The sequence below is a fragment of the Archocentrus centrarchus genome, unplaced genomic scaffold (genome assembly GCF_007364275.1).
Source record: "Archocentrus centrarchus isolate MPI-CPG fArcCen1 unplaced genomic scaffold, fArcCen1 scaffold_50_ctg1, whole genome shotgun sequence".
Classification (NCBI taxonomy): Eukaryota; Metazoa; Chordata; class Actinopteri; order Cichliformes; family Cichlidae; genus Archocentrus; species Archocentrus centrarchus.
The window spans coordinates 918,048-938,289 of record NW_022060273.1 but is presented as its reverse complement, the minus strand read 5'-3'; the positions used below and the strand labels follow the sequence as shown (position 1 = coordinate 938,289).

General features: G+C 41.8%; 1 protein-coding gene across 2 annotated transcripts; it reads right to left on the bottom strand.

Moving 5' to 3' along the window:
* Window positions 1-1,962: 1,962 nt before the first annotated feature.
* exo1 (exonuclease 1) lies at window positions 1,963-16,494 on the bottom strand. 2 transcript variants are annotated; one of them, XM_030725241.1, is made up of 14 exons: window positions 16,359-16,494; window positions 14,401-14,597; window positions 14,163-14,282; window positions 12,002-12,125; window positions 9,160-9,297; window positions 8,776-8,988; window positions 8,169-8,356; window positions 7,941-8,043; window positions 7,637-7,850; window positions 5,496-5,682; window positions 4,705-5,242; window positions 4,476-4,565; window positions 2,993-3,189; window positions 1,963-2,159 (listed from the first exon to the last, which is right to left on the bottom strand). In XM_030725241.1, the coding sequence occupies exons 2-14, from the start codon at window positions 14,559-14,561 to the stop codon at window positions 2,084-2,086; spliced, it is 2,349 nt and encodes a 782-aa protein (XP_030581101.1). In that variant the 5' UTR covers window positions 14,562-14,597; window positions 16,359-16,494; the 3' UTR covers window positions 1,963-2,083. The 2 variants fall into 2 exon arrangements, with proteins under 2 accessions (XP_030581101.1, XP_030581102.1); XM_030725242.1 differs by lacking the exon at window positions 4,476-4,565.
* Window positions 16,495-20,242: the final 3,748 nt, after the last annotated feature.

Genomic DNA, 20,242 nt, shown 5'->3' with positions numbered 1-20,242 from the left:
ATGGGTGACTGAGTGCTTTTGGCAATATAGTGCATGTGGCATAGACGGGATACACAAAACGTCTTCAATAAAGCAAGTGTATATGCAGTGAAAGAGCCAGTTATATCAGTTATAATGAATGTTAAACAGAACAAAATCATTCCAAACATTCCACATCCATTACACAACAGAGACTTGAGACAACCTGTTAAATGAATGAATGTGTTACAAATTTCTAGTTATGCCATAAAATGTAATTACCTAATTAGTAACTTCATCAAAATATGACTTACTCTATTTCATGATCTTTAAAACTTTTCTAACTACTGTTTTAATATGGGAATTAACTCAGAACAGTCTCCAGGGTGTACATGTCGCCTCAGCTTTGACATCAAACATTTCAATGTTGGCAGTGCTTCACTTCACAACCAGTTTCACAGCTCTGTGCGTTCACGTTAGAACTCCACAGCATGGCAGCCTTTGGGTTATCACGGGCATGTTAGACTCAGGTTTCTTGGAGCAGCATTCACTGACTTTATTTGGCAGAGACGTAAGCCAGAGGACAAATATTTATATGTAAATCCTTATTGACAACTATATTTTAAGTACATTTTCTTCAGTATCTGTAACAGATAATGATTACATTTATTTTATAATTGACTTAAGTCTATGACATATAACCAAAACTGAACATAACTCTGTATTTTTAACAGCTAACAGTCTTCTGCATGTTCCTAGTTGAACATTAATTAGCAATCTAATAACACCTCAAGCAATATTCCAAGAAATGATTTTCACTCCTCTTATAGCTGCAGCAAACAACTGTAGGTGGTGCACAGGGAACATAAACTTTAACTTTTATCTCCACAGTGAGGCCAGTGGGCTTTGCGCAATAAGTCAGGCTGATTCAGAGGCCACTGAAGCATCTATGGTATCTGGATCTGCTCAGGCATTCTGCCTTGCAGCAATACTGTGGAATGGCATGACTAATGTAATAAAATTCACCTTGTGCCCATCCATCCTCTCTGACAAACCTTGTACAGTGTGGCAACCACAGCTGAGATTAGAGATAACGCTCACTTGAGAAAGAATGTCAACCTGCTGTGCAGTTCTGTCCTCGTGAATGAACAGAACTCGTTCAGTAATTAGTGTATCAATTCAATTTTATTTCTATAGAGCCAAATCACCTCAAACTGTCACCTCAAGGCACCTTAAAGTAAATCAATGCAGCAAAATAGAAATAGATATATAAAACTATTTTAGAGAGAGGCAGGAGAAAACCAAAGTACTGCACACTTTGGATGGGTCATCTATTAACTTTGTCTTTCATGCACTGGATAGTGTTAGTTTGGGCCTATTTATTTTAATGAAATCACCTAAGAGGGGGGGGGGGGGTTAAGATGTGGTAGTGAGGTTTCTGCTTCAGAAGATGTGATATCAAAGACGGAAAGTGATGAATGTAAATATGTTACATGTTTTTTGGGGGAAATAAGACAGTCCCCGCACTGACCCCCTGCTATATTTTAAAAATCTAAACATATAAAAGGTCATCAAACCGCTTATAACAGGCTAAACCTGATATGATGCATATAAAAGATATAAATCAAAACTGCTGGCAGAAGAACAAACAATGAGCTGAGGGCTCTGTGGCTTCTCTATACAAAAAGACACACTTCAGAGATTGTTTGTGAAATGTGAGCATCCACAGCTAATGCCACCATCACACTGCCAGCCTGTGCAGTGTGATGGTGGCAACATTGTTCTAAAGACTTCAGCAGCCAGGCTTTAATGGCGCATTCCTCAGCTTCTATGTGGGTAAAACATTCTCAGTACGCACCTTCTGCATTTTTTAAAAAGCATGTTACCTTACTACAAGACATGCTTTGCAGTGCTGAAGGCAGATAAGAACAAAAATTTGTGACATAATCCGCATATCACACAGTCTGTGGAGTGTTAGAAAACTCAAGACTACAGAGAGGAGGGCAGTTTCTTTATTTAAAACTATACAGCAAATACAGATATATACACGGTCTGTTTAAAAGCTTCACTCCACCGAGCGCTCAGACTGAGTTTAACATTCAGAGCAGAGTCGTTCTGCTGGAGGTCAACTGGTCAGCACGTTGTCTTTGACAGGAGACATGGGCTCTTTTTTCTGACAGTGAGCAATCTTCTGGGTATCCCTGAAAAACAAGAGTGGACATATTTGCAGCTCTTCCATTAGAGAACACTTTATTCATCCAAGTTACAGCAGAATCACAGGCATGACCGATCCCAGCTGTAGGGCCAGAGGCAGGGTCTACCCTGGACAGGATGCCAGCCTGTCACAGGGCTGGACCATTCACACTCACACCTACAGACAATTTAGAGTCACCAAATAATCTAACCCCATTAACTAAATGTCTTTGGACTGTGGGAGGAAACCGGAGCACCTTCAGAGCCCACGCAAACACAGGGAGAACACGCAAGCTCCAAACAGAAAGGTCCTGGTGGTGGATTCAAACTCAGGACTGTCGCTGTGAGGCAGCAGTGCTAACCACTGCACCACTGCGCTGCATTTTTAGTTGTATATATGCCTTATTTATTTTTGCATTTAGGAAAAAATGCAATATGGCACACAAGCACGATGATTAGTTCTTTTGGCAGATATTGCATGCCATCAAACTATTAAAGCTATTCCATTTTACAAATTTCAACGAGCAATTTATTTTAAACGACCTTTGGAAGATTTACTATTGCTAATTAATAAGACAAAAGTATTACTTATCCAATACTCAGTGAATCAATGGAATAATCGATAGAATACTCGATTACTAAAATAATCAATAGCTGCAGCCCTAATTGCAACCATCCAGCAGCCAACCTGATCAATGACCTGTTGGAGAAGCACCATGAGCTCAACACTGTAAGTGGTGTACGAGGAAGCAGAAGCATGGCAGGAGAGCAGGAGAGAGATGGTAGATGGTGTGAAGTCAGAATATTGGTCTGGTTTATTCCACTCGAGTCTTTTAATTACTTTTTGAAGCTGAAGTTCTTCCAGAGGCTGCTGATGGTGGCCTGGACACCAGGATTGTTTTCATTATTGACCGAAGGAAATGTCTTCCCCAGACTCGCAGACTTCTTCCTAAGTCCGCTGACCCTAGCTGGGCCCAGTGTTCGCACTTTTGCCGTTTGACTCTGGCTGCTGGACTGTGGCTTTGGTAGACCTGAAACCTGGACAGACATGGACATGAGACAAGATTAAAACACAGAACACCACAAGGGAGGGCGAGGAGGTAGGGTTATTTCTATTCATAGCCTCATCGTTAACATTTTAGCTGCTAAGTTGGTATTTGAAGCCAGAGCTGACCATATTCTTGTCAACAGGTAAAAAAGGCACCAGTACCACAAACACAGTTAAGAGTCCTCATCAGTAGGGATGGGGCCTAGACTTTACTCAGACATTTGGATTTTCTTAATCAAAAACACATACAGTTATATGAAGGGGAAAGTCAAACCATAGAAACCCAGCTGCTTTTTGTAGCAGCCTGTATAAATATATCTGTTGTAAAGTTTTTTGGTATTTTAATATATTGTGTAAATGAATTTAATACTGGTCCTGTTGACTTTCTTCAGGGCTTCCTGGTGGCAGCCAGTGTGCCTGAATAGGAAGTGTAGCTTATCGTGGTACACGGCTTTGTAGTGTCATCGTGTGCAGGTACTGGGGTGTAGGTCACAGTGTCCCTGTTCTAGGTGAGTTGGTATCACGTTCTCTCAATACGGGTCTTCTGAATCGCACTTAGTCTGGCCCCTCACCCAGGACCACTTTGCCTTTGGAGACCCTACCAGGGGCAAAGTGCCCCCGACAACATAGCTTCTGGGATCACTGGGGGGATCACTTCCTGTGTGGAAACGTGCTTTCAACAGTTTGCAGTGTATGCTACTCTGCTACTACCTAATTCCTCAGACCTTCTTTTCAACAATGCACTTGTTTTTTGAGCCTTGTTTTCTCTTCTGATTCATCGCACTCACACTCCTAACGTACTGGGCCCATTCCAGAGACCACGTTGGACATGCTGTGTCCTTTGGGCTGTCCTGTTTGGTAACACTCAAGTTTTCATTCACATTTTCTGTCGTCATCTTTCTTATCTCACTCACGCTCCCAATGTACTGGTGCGTATGGCTGCAGCGGACCAAACATTAGCACGTGTGCTGCTGCCAGCTGCTCCTCCTACACTCTGCGTTAACCTAAACTGGCGTAGCTCCAGTTTAGCCACATGGTTGGTTCAGCGCCACGCTATTCTTGTTGTCACTGGCCTTCCATCTCATATTTCTATCACGGAAAAGTTACTTTGTGTTAATCATTTTAATCACCCAGTCCTGCATAAAATATGTCAGTTTGTATATAAACAACACTAGAGACAGAGGGTCTTTAAAAAAAAAAAAACTCCATTCCTGTAGTATCATTGATTCAGAAATGAGCCTGTAAACGTTTTGGTGCAATTCTGGCTCAAACCCACCTTTGTTCTCAGCACACCAGGTTTCATATTTATTTCTGGTGAGTGTGTGGGACTCCGCTTTATCTCTGAATCTTTGCTTGAATTAATTTCCTAAAGAAGCAGACAAGGTCAGACGCAAGACAACAAAGCTGTGAAACCAAAAAAGCTTTCCACACAACCACTCAATAGGAATGAAAGTTTGATGATGCTGTATATGGGACGGCTTAAACAGACATTTGTACAAACTTACAGATGCAGCAGCCTCCTGGTAGGAGGAGAGAAAGCTGGAGGTGGGGACTTCATCTTTATGGAACGAAGTGAGGTCAGGCTGTGACTGGGAGAAATAAGCGCTGTCTTGAGAAGGAGGGGAGTCTGAGAGGTCATCTTTATCCTCTGATTTTCTGTCCTGGAAGGAGGGCTGTGGAGAAACCGAATCCCCAGAAGGTGTGGTGATCTCTGATGGAGTGAGAAAACTTTCCTTCTTGTACTGAAACTGCCGCAGTGCAGCCAAGCCTGAGGTGGACTCTGGTGTTGTCGACTTTTCAGTTGAGGAGGAGCCATCTGACCAGTGGAACAGCCTGAGTCCACGACTGGCCGAACCGGAGGGTGTGGTACAAGATGATGGAGATGGATTAGGGGTTTCCACAGACGGAGCATCCGAACTATCGCTGTCATAGTTCTGGGTGCTGAGTGACGAATTCTCGGGACTCTGACTGACAGCTGTGGGGTCCTCCTGGGCAGAATCCTCAGCGATCCGACTTGGTGCTGAACTGGAGCTGCTGAAGAATCTACATGTGGGAAACGGTCAGGTTTGAATAACATTTAAATTGATTCATGAATCGTAGGTATCAAACAATGAACAAAACTTTCAGACTAACCCGACTCAACTATCACCCAAGACTGTTTTTATTTTATCCATCACTGACAATGATGCATTATTCACCACAGACTGGTGTTCTGAGATATGCATACTAGCCTTAAAAAAATATGTCTGTACACAGACTGAGTTCATTAAAAGTGTTAGAATCACGATGAAGTCACCTGCTGCGTGTGACCTGGCCATCCTCCTCAGATTCCTGGTTCCTCCTCTGAAGGATGGTGGCAAATCTATTGCGTGGCCGGGGCTGGCTTGTTACTGTGGGCTTGTCTGCTGGTTGGTCTGACCTGGAGCGCTTTGGAGTGGATGAGGAATACTCCTGCAGCACATCCTGGTCTGATATACTTGAGTCTAAAGAAGAGATTAGATATTTTGTAAAAGTATCCTATAAAGATGCTTAAACACAGAAAGCTCTTCAGATGGACTCAAACCAGTTACACAGTGACCAATTCATTTTTAAACATTTATTTATTTTTAAATAATTTTGTTTTTTCTTTCCCTGAATCTAAATTTGTAAGTGAGCCTTTAAGTTACATGAAAATATTTTAAATAAGTGACAAAGAGAATATCATGAGCCATTCAATATTCACGTCTGGCTGTAGATACCACCACTATTATTCACAAATATTGGTACATTGCAGCTTCTGACCACACTCTCAAGGAACATCTGATCAACTCACCACAGACGGTGTTCAAAAGACCCCATAATCATAGAAGCAGGTTAGTAAAAGCAGAGTTTTCATCCTCTTATGTGGCTGTAGAACCTGGGACTTGCAAATGTGGCAACGGTCAATGTAATTTAACTCATAAGACAGATTTTCTATCACCCACAAACAGGCAAAACCTTTTCCATTAAAGATAATCTCATGTAAAACCAGCAATGTGACATTTATGCTTAAATGTTCATGTCCATCCATTTATCCATCCATTTTCTTCCACTTATCCAGGGCCGGATCACGGGGGCAGCAGCCTGAGCAGAGAAGCCCAGGCCTCCCTGTCCAGCTCATTCGGGGGGAACCCAAGGTGTTCCCAGGTCAGGTGAGAGATTGAATCTCTCCAGCGTGTCCTGTGTCTGCCTCGGGACCTCCTCCCAGTAGAACATGCCCGGAACACCTAAGAGACGCCCAAGGAGGCACCCTAGTCAGATGCCTGCACCACCTCAACTGGCTCCTTTCAATGTGGAGGAGTGGCTCTACTCTGAGCCCCTCCCAAATGGCTGCACTGCTCACCCTATCTCTACGGGAGAGATCAGCCACCCTTCGGAGGAGGCTCATTTCTGCAGCTTGTTTTCGCCACCCAAAGCTCGTGACCATAGGTGAGGGTAGGGAAATGTGTGTGTGGACTGGCAAAACTTCTAGACCTCTTAAAATTTACATTTCTGAACACTGATGTGCTATCAGAAATGTCCAGTTGCTAAGCACTTTAAGTATATGAATCATAATGTATCTTGTCTGAGCCACATTGTCTCTGAGCATGCACAGCTCCCAAGAAGAGGAGGAGACATCAGCACACTACTCTTACAATGTGAACTTTTTTGGATTTACACTCGACACTTAAAGTTCTCAGTGCTGAAATGGCCATTTGTCCTTTGTCAGATAATTCTGGGCTCTCTGTGTATTTTTCGTGGATTCGTGTGTTGTTGTGCCTTAAGCTGTGGGTCATTTACCATTCATTACATTTACTGCATCTAATAATGCAGGCGCCTCCATAAGAGTTTCCTTATACTTGATGACAGCGGAGTAACCTGACGGCAGTGTAACACCTTTTAATGAGGGGTTTATGATGTGTCATAGTTGCATAGCTTTTTGTATATTAGATCATGCATGTGGCACATCACATTTACGTCATGGTTTTTATCAGTTTCTATGTTTATCATTCAGACTTTTTCCAGGGCAAAATGTATTACTTGTAAATAATTTATCATCTGTTTGACATAAGTAAGACGTGATTCTCATTGGGTATTATCGCCATGTTGTGGGCGTGTGACTTAAGAGGGTGCTGCTGTGTGTTTCAATGCTCAATGAAGTGTGCTTGAAACGTCACAACAAATAATGCAATAAATAAGGTAAACTGGAGCTCTGCAGTGAGCAAGCTGTTAATCCCTTTTTTGTGCGTATATTTTTTCAGCCATGCACCTGCCCCACAGATCATTTTTGTTTTAGAAACTCTGAGAATTAAAGGTTTGGTATTTTTATGTGTAAAATGCCATTCGGCTAATTGTTTCAGCTCTATTTTTACATGCTGTTCAAGCATGACAAAAGACTCTTTAGCACTAAGCAACATAAGCACAGTGTGAAGAGCTCACCCTCTCTGAGCCTCTTCACTTGCAGCTCTCTGCAGGGAAGCCTCAAGCCATCCAGGTTGATGACTCTCTCCTTCCCCCTAGTGGAGGGAGGCCTGTCTGGAGAGGTTGGAGACTGAGGAGGGCCAGCAGAGGCTGGTGTGAAGCCTCTGCTCCAGATACTAAGCCCTGTGGAGGCCGGTGAGTCGTTCCAGCTGTGGCTGCGGGGTTTGCACTGCTGAAATTATGTTTGGAAAGTTGTTCTATATGAAAAATGGCACTTCATTTTGAGAATCATAAACACATTTCACTGACAATGATCCGATACCTGTGAAATGGGTTTGTCTGGGCTGAAGTCATCTATCCTCTGCATGGTGTTGATGTCGAGGTTTCCCAGGGCCATCTGCAAGCCTTTGTCATCTCCTAAATGACTTAATTCAACATCAAGGATAAAACACTGGGCAGGCAAAAGAGAGCAACGTACATTATCACCTGTCTAAATCAAACACGAGTAAAGATGACAGAATATCAGGTGTTTTACAGCACTGGAGGATACAGTCCAGCGTAGCTCAGGGTGGCTGGGTCGATGTGCTCTGGGTATGGGTTGAGGGGTACAACCATTCTCCTGACAGGATCAAAAACCAGCTGGTAGAGGAAGGTGTTATTGGCTCTGACAAATCCCTCGATGTACTGCTCAGGTACAACTAGACTCATCTTCAGGTACTGGCCCATCTTTCTGATCACCTGACAAGAAGATGAAAGCTCACAATGAACAGTCTGTCAGTGCATGGTTTACTAACAAACAGTTCAATATAACAGCAAAGCAAACAAACCGGTTGACAGCTATTTTATTTGTGCATGTCAAATAGATGATGAATAACCCTACAATATCAAAAAGAAACCCCAACAATCACACAGCCCCCTATGAGCAAGCACTTGGCGACAGCGGGAACCTCTGGTATAACCTCTGGTATAACCAGGCTCACAGAGGAGCAGCCACTGGGTGTGAGGCCAAAGAGAAAAGAGCAGAAGACAGATTTAATTTGCCTTTATTTTCTTATAGTTAGGCTTATTGTATATACTGTAAATGACCATTCTTGAGAAGCTAATGGTCACTAAAATATCTAAATTCTCCCCTTTGTGAGCTCAGCCTCTGCTCTCACCTTCAGGATATCAGGGTCTTTGGCAAGCCGCAGCAGCTTGCAGGCCTTGCCCAGGCCAATGCCATGCAGAGAGGGCAGGTAGTCGCAGCCAGAGAGGATGCACATGTAGCGAAACTTCTCCTCTGTGAAAATGTTCCCCAAGGAACGACAGCGACCCAGGTTGCTTTGGTCTATCTCCAGGCCGTTGCCCTGCTTGTCCATCTTAAGAATCACCTGTAAATGAAAGACATGTTCCTCTCAGTGCAGTCTTTTTTACTCCTGCAAGTTTAAAGAGATAACACTAGGTTTAAATGAGTTGATTCTTCATTGATACACTGTGATGGAGTATTTCAATATGTTGATTGTTGAGAAGAGACAGCATGCAGCTGGGTCTAGTACTAATACCTTTTTGCAGCCAAACGCCAGCAAGTCAGAGTCCTCTGTGATGACAGCCTGGGCCAAACCAGATTTAGTGAGGTAAGCCAACTGAGCATCGGCTTCATAGGGAGCCACAACACAGTCCACACCTCTCGCCCTTGCAGCCTGGTTCAAGAACACACACAAACAAACCATTCTTCACATGCAAACAAGACTTAACATCTTTTTTTAATGTGTTTTGGTATTTTGCCCACAAGCAGAGTTGCAGGTTACTAAAATTGCCTTTGTGGAGAATTTAATACACAGAGTTGATGTGTAAACAGGGAAAAAATTTTATATAATATATTGTATACATGTATGTATATATGATTATATATTGTATAATCGTTACAGCAATCCTTCAATACTAAGAAAGAAAATATGTAGTCTGCTTCTGACTAGTGTAGTGAGAAGTCAGCAGTTGCTAGAAAGTATTTTTGTAGATGATACACAGAAAAGAGGAAGTTGATTAAAAGCTGACAGAGCTCTAAGTTACTGATCTGAGCACACATACACCAAGGCTTAAGGTCGGTTTGCTAAGAATAATAATACCATGTATGAAATGTTTTCTCTTACAGAGAAACGTGTTAACGGTCAGCATGTGTGGAAAGTCCGGAAAAAAGGAACATTTCCCCTTTTGCCCTGAAATCAACAGGATATATAAGTAAGTAAGTAAATTTTATTTATTTAGCGCTTTTCACAGACACTAGTCACAAAGCGCTGTACATGCAGAAAACACAAAAACAGACAGTAAATAAACACCATAACATCTAAAAGCCAATAATGTAAAGCTAAAAAATAAATAAATAAAAATAAAACACCATAATATCTAAAACTAAAACTCATTAAAATTTCTCAATAGAAGGCCTTTTTAAAAAGGAAAGTTTTTTAAAAGAATCCACAGAGTCAGCTGAGCATAGATGTAGGGGTAAACTGTTCCACAGCCTTGGTGCCACTGACTGAAAGGCTCTGTCCCCCCCAGTCTTTAGTCGTGTGCGGGGACAACTAACAAATTCTGAGCCTGCGAACGAAGACAGCGAGAAGCAGTATATTTCATGAGACGCTCGGAAATATAATCTGGAGCCTGGCCATTTAATGCTCTGTATGTGAAAACGAGAATTTTAAATTGAATCCTAAAATCGACTGGGAGCCAATGTAAGGAACGTAAAATCGGAGTAATGTGAGCTTGCTTGCTAGAATTTGTTAATAATAATATATAGTTCAGGAGGAGCTATAATCATAGTCTCAGTCTTATTGGCATTTAAAACAAGGTAATTACTGGAGAGCCACTCACTGATCCGGGTTAAACACTGGACTAGGGTGGACAACCTATCCAGCTGCCGGGGCTTAAAAGACATATACAGCTGAATATCATCAGCATATAAATGGTAAGAAATCACCTTAAAAGACTGAATGATGCCAGCTAAAGGGAGCACATAAAAAGAAAATAATAATGGACCCAGGACTGAACCCTGTGGGACCCCACAATTTAGGGAGGCAATGGTGGAAGTGAATTTGCTGGTCCTAACAGAGAATGTCCTATCAGACAAATAAGAGGAAAACCAGTCTAGTGCTGAGCCAGAGATACCAGCCAAAACCTTAAGCCTGTTTAGCAAAATGTTATGATCAATGGTATCAAAGGCTGCACTGAGATCAAGTAAAATGATGACAGAATAATTCCCTGCATCAGAAGCCATTAAAACATCATTATAGACTTTCAACAGAGCAGACTCAGTGGAGTACTGCTTTCGAAAGCCAGACTGAAAAGGATCAAGAATCTGTAAATTGGATAGTAAAGATCTAAACTGACTATCTACAATTTTCTCTAGTAATTTACTAACGAATGGCAGTTTAGAAATAGGTCGATAGTTGCCAATACAGCTAGTATCAAGGTTAGGCTTCTTTAATAGGGGAGTTACTTCAGCATGTTTAAAATAATGTGGAACATGACCTTGACTCAGTGATATGTAAACTGTCTAAAAGCTGATGAACAGAAGCGCTCGGGGGCACTCCTCACATCCTTCTTGTAGAGGGCGTAGTGACTGCTCCGGACTTGTTCTAAAAGTTCTAATAAAGCTGCATTTCACTTATAACCTTCTCTTGGTCATTATTCTTTGGAAATTCTCCTGACAAATGATGACACAGAAACCTTAAGGTTATGTATATAACCCAGTTCTCCGAGTAGCATGAGTGAGTGTTTTCCTATGGGAACACCTATTTTTCTGCCAGGGGAGGGAAGAGCCACTTCAAGTCTGGCCTGGGGAAACTGCTTCCTAGCCCGTGGATTCTTGGGTGTCCTTGTAGGAATATGGTTATGTCAACATACGATATTAGGGACTGATAATGGTAAGAGTGATTGCCAAAAACATGGCAGTAAAGGCAGTTTTTGTTTTGTTAGCTAATTTCAGCATATCAATTATTATTAGTTCAGTCTAAGTCGTGTGTTTGTCTGTGAAAGACCATTTGTGAGGAGGTCACTATGAAAAGTGCAGGAGAAACAGATGAGCAGCACTGAGCAATGAAACAATTATCAAAAAATAACTTTTCCTTAATGGAAACATGAGACCTGGTCAATATAAAAAATATATCAATTTTACATCTGCAATCATACTGAACAAGTTAGCAGAACTACAGAAGACGAGGAAGAAGAAGAAGAAGAAAAAACAGAGAAAAAAAAGACCATTTAATATTACGACTGAATACCCTTTTAGCTGTTCAGCTTATCTACTTATGCTCACTAACTGAAGAAAGAACTCTAAATCATTAATTGTCATCAATGACTGCAGATAATATAAAGAGACTGTATAAAGGAGAAGAAAAGGATTCTCACCTTGATCAGGTTATGAGCCATAGCTGGGGTGATGTTAATGCAGCGGTTAAAACACTCTCTGGCCTCTGACAGTTTGCCCTCACGCAGCAGCTGTCTGCCTTTTTGAAGGTTGGCTTCTCTGCGTCTGAAAGGTACAGGAGTGAAATCAAATTAGTGACAGAAAACTTACCACGATGGACTGAAATGAGAGCCATGATTTGACATTACATGGCATGATGCTGTTGCAGCACAGCTAGCAGCAAAGAGAAAATTAGCACGTTACAGTTCCAGCTCAGCTCCCTTATCAAGGATAGCAATGAAGTTTTTGATACCTTTTGGCCATGATGTTCAAGTATTTGTTTGTGATGAGGATGCCTGTACATTCCTCTGGAACCTTCACACATGAACACTGCTCCTCTGTTGCTCTTCTGGAATGCAGTCCTTCAAATAAACCACGCATTGTCTGAGCATGTTTGGAGCTAGACAAGGAAAACAGTGTTGTTGTCTTTGGCATAGGCCAGAGACTCTTAATCCAAATGTAGTTCCATTTTCTGTTACCATTCCCTGGTTAGCATATCGCTTTCAGTCATGGCAAAAAAAAAAAAAAGTAGGAATGTTTGTTCCAGCTCAGTCTAAGAAGGTGTTTTGCCTCAGTTCAAAACCTGAGATTTGTTTTTCTTCCTTCCAGAAGGAAGTCTTGGCATTTATTAGCCAGTTTTATCATATCTGGGCAGTTATTCAGGCAACTTAACTGAATGTACAAAAGCGAACAGTGGAGGACCAAACAGGAAAAGAAAGGGCTTCATGAGAGTTAATTCTGATTCAATTAAAGGACGTCAAACTATTTCTGTTCAGTACTTGATGCAACTCTCATGTCACAGTGTGGTCCTCAGTGAAAATCAGTTTGCCTGTCTGAGCTGAGCATGGTTATCTGTTCCTATGAAGCAGTGTTGTATTACACCAAATACACTTTAATTCCCTATGTTGGCAAAACACTGGAATTCCCTGTGAGGTGTGTTTACCGCTGCCATGGTTTCGTTGGGTGTTCAGGTGTCTGACACACAGCAGTGTCTCCGGGGCAGCTGTGATGAATAACCTCATTTATTATGTGGTGTAGCAGATAAATGAAACAAACCTGAAGTGATGAGATTCTTTACCTACTCAGCAGCAGGAGCTCAGATTTATAAACAATTAAAAATACAGTATGTTTTGGCATGTAAAATGATGGAAAAATAATTCAGATTGTGTACTGTAAGTCTGCAATCAAACTGAAGCAGATTAGTGACACGGATTGTGGAAACTGTTGTACGAAAGATTTCCTTGAGCTGTACTGTTCCATTAAAGCGGGATTCAAAGGACACCTAGCTACCACTGCCAGTATTGCAGTAAGTGTTGGCCTACAGAGAGGGGGTTTCAGCCAGCTGCACGATACTAGATGTGGACGACACTGGGCCTCAGATGCTGCTTGGTTGACCAGAACAGGGAAGGGAGTCACAGAGGAGTTCACCAGGAACAGGAGAAGTGCAAAAAAACAAAATCATCAAAGACAAAAAATTAGAGAATAAAAAGTACAGACAGGCGCTGCAGTGGACATTTTTCATTGGTTTTAACAGCTCTTAGTACGTTATAAATTCACTCTTCTCCATGGCTGCCTGTTGGACCAACAAGCAAGAATAGTCCACAGACTGGTCACACATATTTCTGACGCTGCACCCATCTTACAACAGGCAATTTCTGCAGGTAGGCAGGCGGTCTGTAGCTGCCCACGGACAGCCGATGGACTACCATAGAAATCCTCAGGAGGACAAAAGGAGTTAGACTGGATCACAAGCCCTACAAAATGTCCTCCAGCAGCCACTGGTGTAAATGTCTGTGACCAAACATTAATTTTAATCCAGCACGATTTCTTCCCCTTGGGATCTGATGTGTTTTCACAGTGTTCCTTTCATTTCTTTTAGCAGTGAATTTCCTAGGGAATGGAGAATCCATCCTCAGTGCTGTGTCTCCTCTCAGGATGTGTCTAAATTATTTCATTAAAGTCCACTGCAGACACTGTCAGTGTCCCAGGAGTTCTCATTCAGGAGTCCACTCTCCACGCAGCAGTTCTTCTCCCTTCATGTCAAACTTGTTCAAATTTATGCATTTACAATGAAATGCAACTAAAGTCCAGATAAATACTCACTCTCTGCGAGCCTTTTCCACCTCTTGCTTTGAAGGCAGATTGCATCCATCAAACACCAGAATGGGCTTAACACTGAAGGTCAAGAGCATGTCCACAAATTTCATGCAGTAACACACGTACCTGGAAATTGAACAACTATCAGTTCTGTACATTCAGTCCTCGCATATTACTAAGCATAGAATGACATCATTCAGTACAACTTTCTTTGTCATTCATTGAAAACAACAGAACTGCTTACTGCTCAGTTGGCTCTCCTTTAGCAAGCTTCTCAGCACACGAGAAAGCTCCTTTATGCAGCCAACAATAGGTGTCCACTGCCACCGTCTGGCCTTTGTATTTTTTCACATTGACGGGCTCTGCTGCATCTTTGATGAACTGCAGCAGTCCAGAGATTCCCATTTTCAGCTACTGACAGGAGCCACACCGATTCTGAACCTGAGAAACAATCAAGAGTAACTGATAACACCTTCGGACAGGGAATCCATCGTAGCACCTTATCTTATACATCTTAAGTTAAACTAAAGTTGACTTTGTGCAGAAACAAAAAGGTATTTTTTGACCATAGGTGAGGGTAGGGACGTAGATCGACTGGTAAATCTTCACCATGACAGGCCGGTGCAGCATCTGCATCACTGCAGCCCCAATCCATCTATCAATTTCCCTCTCCCCTCATTTCTGAAAGAGATATTTAAGCTGCTCCACTTGGAGCAACAACTTGTCTCTAACCCAGAATGGGCACTCCACCCTTTTCAGGCTGAGGACCGTGGCCTCAGAGTTGGAGGAGCTGATTCTCATACCTGCCGGTTCACACTTGGCTGCAAACCGGCAGCTGGAGGCCACCACCTGATGAAGCCAACAGGACCACATCATCCACAAAAAGCAGAGATGAGATTCTGAGGCCACCAAGGTGGAAGCCCTTCACCACTTGGTTATGCCTAGTTATTTTGTCCATAAAAGTTATGAACAGAAGTGCAGCCCTGGCGCAGTCCCACAACCAACAGAAACAAGTCCGACTTATTGCCAGTGCTGTGCCAGAAAGTGATCATCTGCCAAAAAGTGATTTCCGATGTTTCTATGTGCTTCTTATATGGAATGTTGCTTATATTGGTAATAGACTGCAGTCAACAGGATTTATGAAGGGCTTTTATATAAAATGAAGAATTGTCCTGATTTGCAAGCATCTTTTTGACTCTGCATTATTTATATAATATATATATAAATCCAGCCCTTTTTTGGCTACATAAAATATCTTTATAGAACTGTGACATTATATTGTTGTACTTTCTGCTACCCTCTTGGCCAGATCACTCTGAAAAAACACATTTTTAATGTCAGTGACAGTTTTTTTTCCGCCTGACAAATAAAGAATATATATAAGTCACTTTGCCCAAAAGTGATTGCTTCCTCATGACAGGAATGTTTTTTCTCGCTCAAAATGACTTGATATCATTCATGATATCATATGTTTGATATTTGTTTCGTAGATTTTAGGCCAAAAAGTCATTTACAACTGTTTACATAGAGCCAATCATTTTTTGGCACAACATTGGCAATGCGGACCCATAACTATGGGCCAGACACCCCACAGGACGCGGTCTAATGCCTTCCCCAGGTCCACAAAACACGTGTAGACTATATGGGCAAACTACCACGCAAACTCGAATATCCTGGAGAAGATAAAGACGTGGTCCAGCATTCTGCAAAACGGATATTCAATATTCAAGCTATATCTTTTACATTTACCCTTTAATATTGGAAATGTATTTTCTGGTCAGTGGGTCAGTTATCGATCACATAATTCTGGGCCAACACAGATTTCCACACAGATAGTTCTTTCTGTTGGCTTTGTTTTCAGGTCATAGTCACACTATGATATTTGCCGGTGTAAAACTGATGGAATACCACAGATAATCACACGTTTTACACAACGTTCACAGTCAGAACGGTTTCCCACCGTTTGAATGCATTCTGCCCAGTCGTACAAATACTTAAACAGATTAATAGTAACGAAAATGAAATTGGGGAATACACTTTTTAACTTGTGTAGAAAAAGCAGCTGGTGGACAGTTCACAAAGTGGACAGTTTCTTGGCGCTAACGAGGGCTGCAGCTGATGTCAACGTACACTTCGCCTCCCCAGGAAAACAAGCAAAAGCAGTTTAATGTATGTCAGCTAACGCTTAATATTTAAACTTACCTTCTTGTCGCTACTGTCTACACGAATGGGCACCTCGACAAGACAAAACTAGAGTTTGGTTTTAGCGGCAAAAGACGTGTTTCAGTAAGAGATGTTGCTATTGGCTAGATTAACTAGGCGGGAGGGTTAACGTAAGAGAAAAGGGGTGTGTTTGAAAACACTACCGGTGTGGCGCTGCGATGCTTATAGGGGTGCTGTAACGACACGCATGCTCGTCGTTAGCTCTGGGCGTCCGGGGCTCGATCACCGGATGATTTGTGAATAGCCCCGGATTTCGTAAAGGAATTGTTTATTAAAGGGCAGGCATTCAGTTATCTGTTTTTCACCGGATGTCACGGGCGAAGTCTCATCTGAAACACTCCCATCCCCAACCTACCCTAATCGTAAGAACCAATCACAGCCGAGCTTCCCTCCGGAAGCGCTCTCCTCACGTCAGCCTTAGCCTCTGTAAACTACCGGTGTTGATTGGTTGATTGGACAAGCTGCATTCGACAACGAAAAGCTGAGCTACATATTGGCAGCATATTGTCTCACAAATGACTTCATCAACATTTTTACTTTTTAGCTTAAGGTTTTACTCCTGATGCTTAAAATAAAAAATAGTAGAAAAAAGAGAAAGAAATCAAATTGCACTGATTGTTTATTTCAGTATCATTCTGTGACTTTCAACCTTTAGGAAGCGTACATAAGTAAATAAGTACAATTTTAATTCCTTCAAATAATAATAATAATAATAACACATTTGTGACAGCCCACCCTTTTTTCCCCTTCTCTCCCTTCTTTCTCCCCTTCTCTCTGCAGCAGCATCTACCTCACCACCCTTATGCTGCTTTGTTAGGTTTTTTGATTTGGGTATTTTTTATTTAGCACCTTACATATGTTATCTGCATTCATTCATCACTATAGTCTGACACTTTTCCATGTTACTATATAGTTTGTGCAATATGTTGGAAACAGTAGGTTCTGCTGGTGTCATGGTCCTGGGCCGGTGGCCCAGTGTTTTTTGTTATCTTTTGTATTGGTCCTCAGTTTATTATTTCTAGTTCCTTATGTTTTCCCGGTGTCAAGTCTGCGTCTTTGTTTCCCTCTTCTGTCTTCCTGTTGTACTTTGATAGTTGTCTGGTACCTGTCTGTTGTGTTCAATTTTGCTTCCCCTAGTCTGTCAAGGTAATCAGGTAATCAAGGCAATCTGTTTCCTCTTCCCTCATCACCGCTTCTGTGTATTTAAGTCCCGTGTTTTCTCTGCCTGTTGTTGTGTCGTTGTCATTTGCTTCTCTGCTGTGTTTTGCCTTAGTTCTTGGAATTCAAGTCTAGTTATCATTCTGGTTTTTTTCTGCACTTGCTTCTGGTTCTGTCCTGCACACGCCAAATAAAGGCTGAATAATCATCTTACCTCGTCTTTCGTATTCTGCATTGGGGTCCACTTCCTGCCTGCCACACAGCCGATCCGTGACAGTTAGATGTGGCCTCATTTGTTTGTTGCCCACTTGAGCCAAATTGGTAACAAATGGGGGGCTTGTCCATATGGGGTTACTGTCCCTTAGACTTTGTTTTTGCTTGTTTTGGGTTGGTAGTTTATGGTTGGCTCTCTAGTAAGTATGGTCTCCTTTTTGTATGGGAATGAAGGTTGTGTGCTTGTGTTAATGTTATTTCCTTGGTGGGGGTCCTACCCTGTTTTTGAACCTGCCTGTATGATGGGTTGTAGGGGTTTTGGCTTTGGCTGCTTGTTGCGTGTGTGATACAGCTGAGATTAGTTGGAGCGTGCTTTTCCCTGTAGGTGTTAGTGAACTGTACTGGGTAACTGGGCATGTTTGTCAGTCTATTTTTGGTGCATCAGAGTGGTTGGAGCAGTGTCTGAGGCAGCAGTGTTGGCAGATGAGTTTTCTTAAGATAGTGGAAGTTAGAGGAGGTCATTCATTGTCCCCTGGTACTAGCTATAGTCATTGTCCCCTGGTACTAGCTATAGTCATGGAAAGCAAGATTGCAGCAGGTGTTGCAACTATTGCTTGGGATGAGGTCAGAGGGCCACTCAGCAAAACAAGTAGCCCTTGCAGTTTCACCCGGTCTGGCTGACAAAGCTAATGCAATCGCAGCAGGCTGTCACACCCCCTCCCATAAAACTGACAACCATCGTAACATTCCTGTTACTGAATTTTCCTCAATCAACCCAGCAAATCATGGTACCTGTAATAAGCAAATTAAGAGAAAGATTGGGGGGGGCAGGAATGATTGAGATTCTTCCTCATCTAGAAGGTAGATGAGGAAGAAGGTGGAGGCAGCAGGTGATGTGACAGAGCTGACAGAAGAACCTGAGTTGTGGTTACACGGGGCTGCTGATGTCTGACAGAGGACAGGATCATAAGGTAGTCTGGTTTCCTTTATATAATCTGCTTTCAGAAACTGGATAGATTTTCAACCTTCTCGTCTCATCTGGCCCAAAGACTGATTGGTCCATCCACACTTCATACGTGCTGCTCCTCTTATTCGATTGTTCAGATTTTGGTCAAACTTGTATACAATGGACACTTAATGAGTCTTCACACAAACTGTGGGCAATGACAAGGTCAAGGCCACATTTGTTCCTGTTTACAAATCCATATAATTTATTATAATAATGAAATGATATGAAGTCATGGGAAAAAATAGATCTGTCTTCATATTTTAATAAAATCCTTCATTCTGCATTTGTCTCTTTGGTCTTTGTCAGATCCTTATAAACTGTGCTTTCTTTACCAGAGCCATTGTTGTTCATGCCACAGTGCAGCTAACTCCTGAGCTGCAGCCAATAAGAAAAGGCATGAAGGTCTCCAGCCTTGTGGAGCTGATTAGAAGGCACCAACAACTCTGATCAGAGCTGTTTGTTCCTAAAGAGGATGATGAGACAGAGTGCTCCATGTTTCTTTATCTTGCAGCAGTAACTTGACTTTTTGAAACAACTTATATCATGACATCGTTGAATGACTCGGCAAAGTGACTTATATATTCTTTGCGACTATTCTTTCATCATTTTGCTTAAATAGTTTTTTTTTGTTTTGCTTTTTTGGTCTGTCTTTAGCCGGATGCTGATTATATAATGGCTATCCTACTTCCTGAACTCAGTGAGAGGGGCAGCAAAAGGCATGACAGTACGCCATCAACTTCCTCCAGGACTTCCTCCAGGACTTCCTGCAAGACCTTGAAATCCAGGCTTGTCATTGATCTGAGTATCAGAATCCAAATTTGGGGCCATTAAAATGGGCTCAACACCTGATTTGACTTCTTTGAATGAAACTAAAATGACAGGAATTGTTTTGATGCAAAGGTTTGGTGTTAAACACGAATGAACAGAAATTTAAAGCTGTTTCAGTGTTTTGTGAAGTCTGTACAAACCTACCAAAATAAGAGCTTTAAAGAAATGTACTTGTTGGAGCAATGGTAAAGCCTGTCAAAACACCAGTGTTGTGTTGGAAAAGGAAATCTGACAGTGAACAAAAAAATCAGTTTGTGGTGATTTTATCAGCTGGTTGATTTAGGATCAATATTAACAAATCAATCAATAAAAGCATTCCATAAATACAAAAATAAAGTAGTTGCACCTGAGGTGGGAGTGGCCAAGGGCATAAAGCTCACTCTCACCGGTCCCTCTTCCCACTCCCTTCTATCTGCAGCAGCATCTAGCTCACATCCTTATGCTGATTTGTTAGGTTTGTTGTATTTTTTGTTTGTTTGTTTGTTTAGCACTTTAGATATGTTATCTGCATTCATGCATCACTATGATCTTACACTTTTTTACACATTACTATAGTTTGTGCAATAAAATGAAAACAGTAGGTGCTGTTTTTAGCATTTTTGTGTTTCCTTCCACCTGAGTGTGATGCTTCTATATCAGTGTTTTGTAAGCTTCA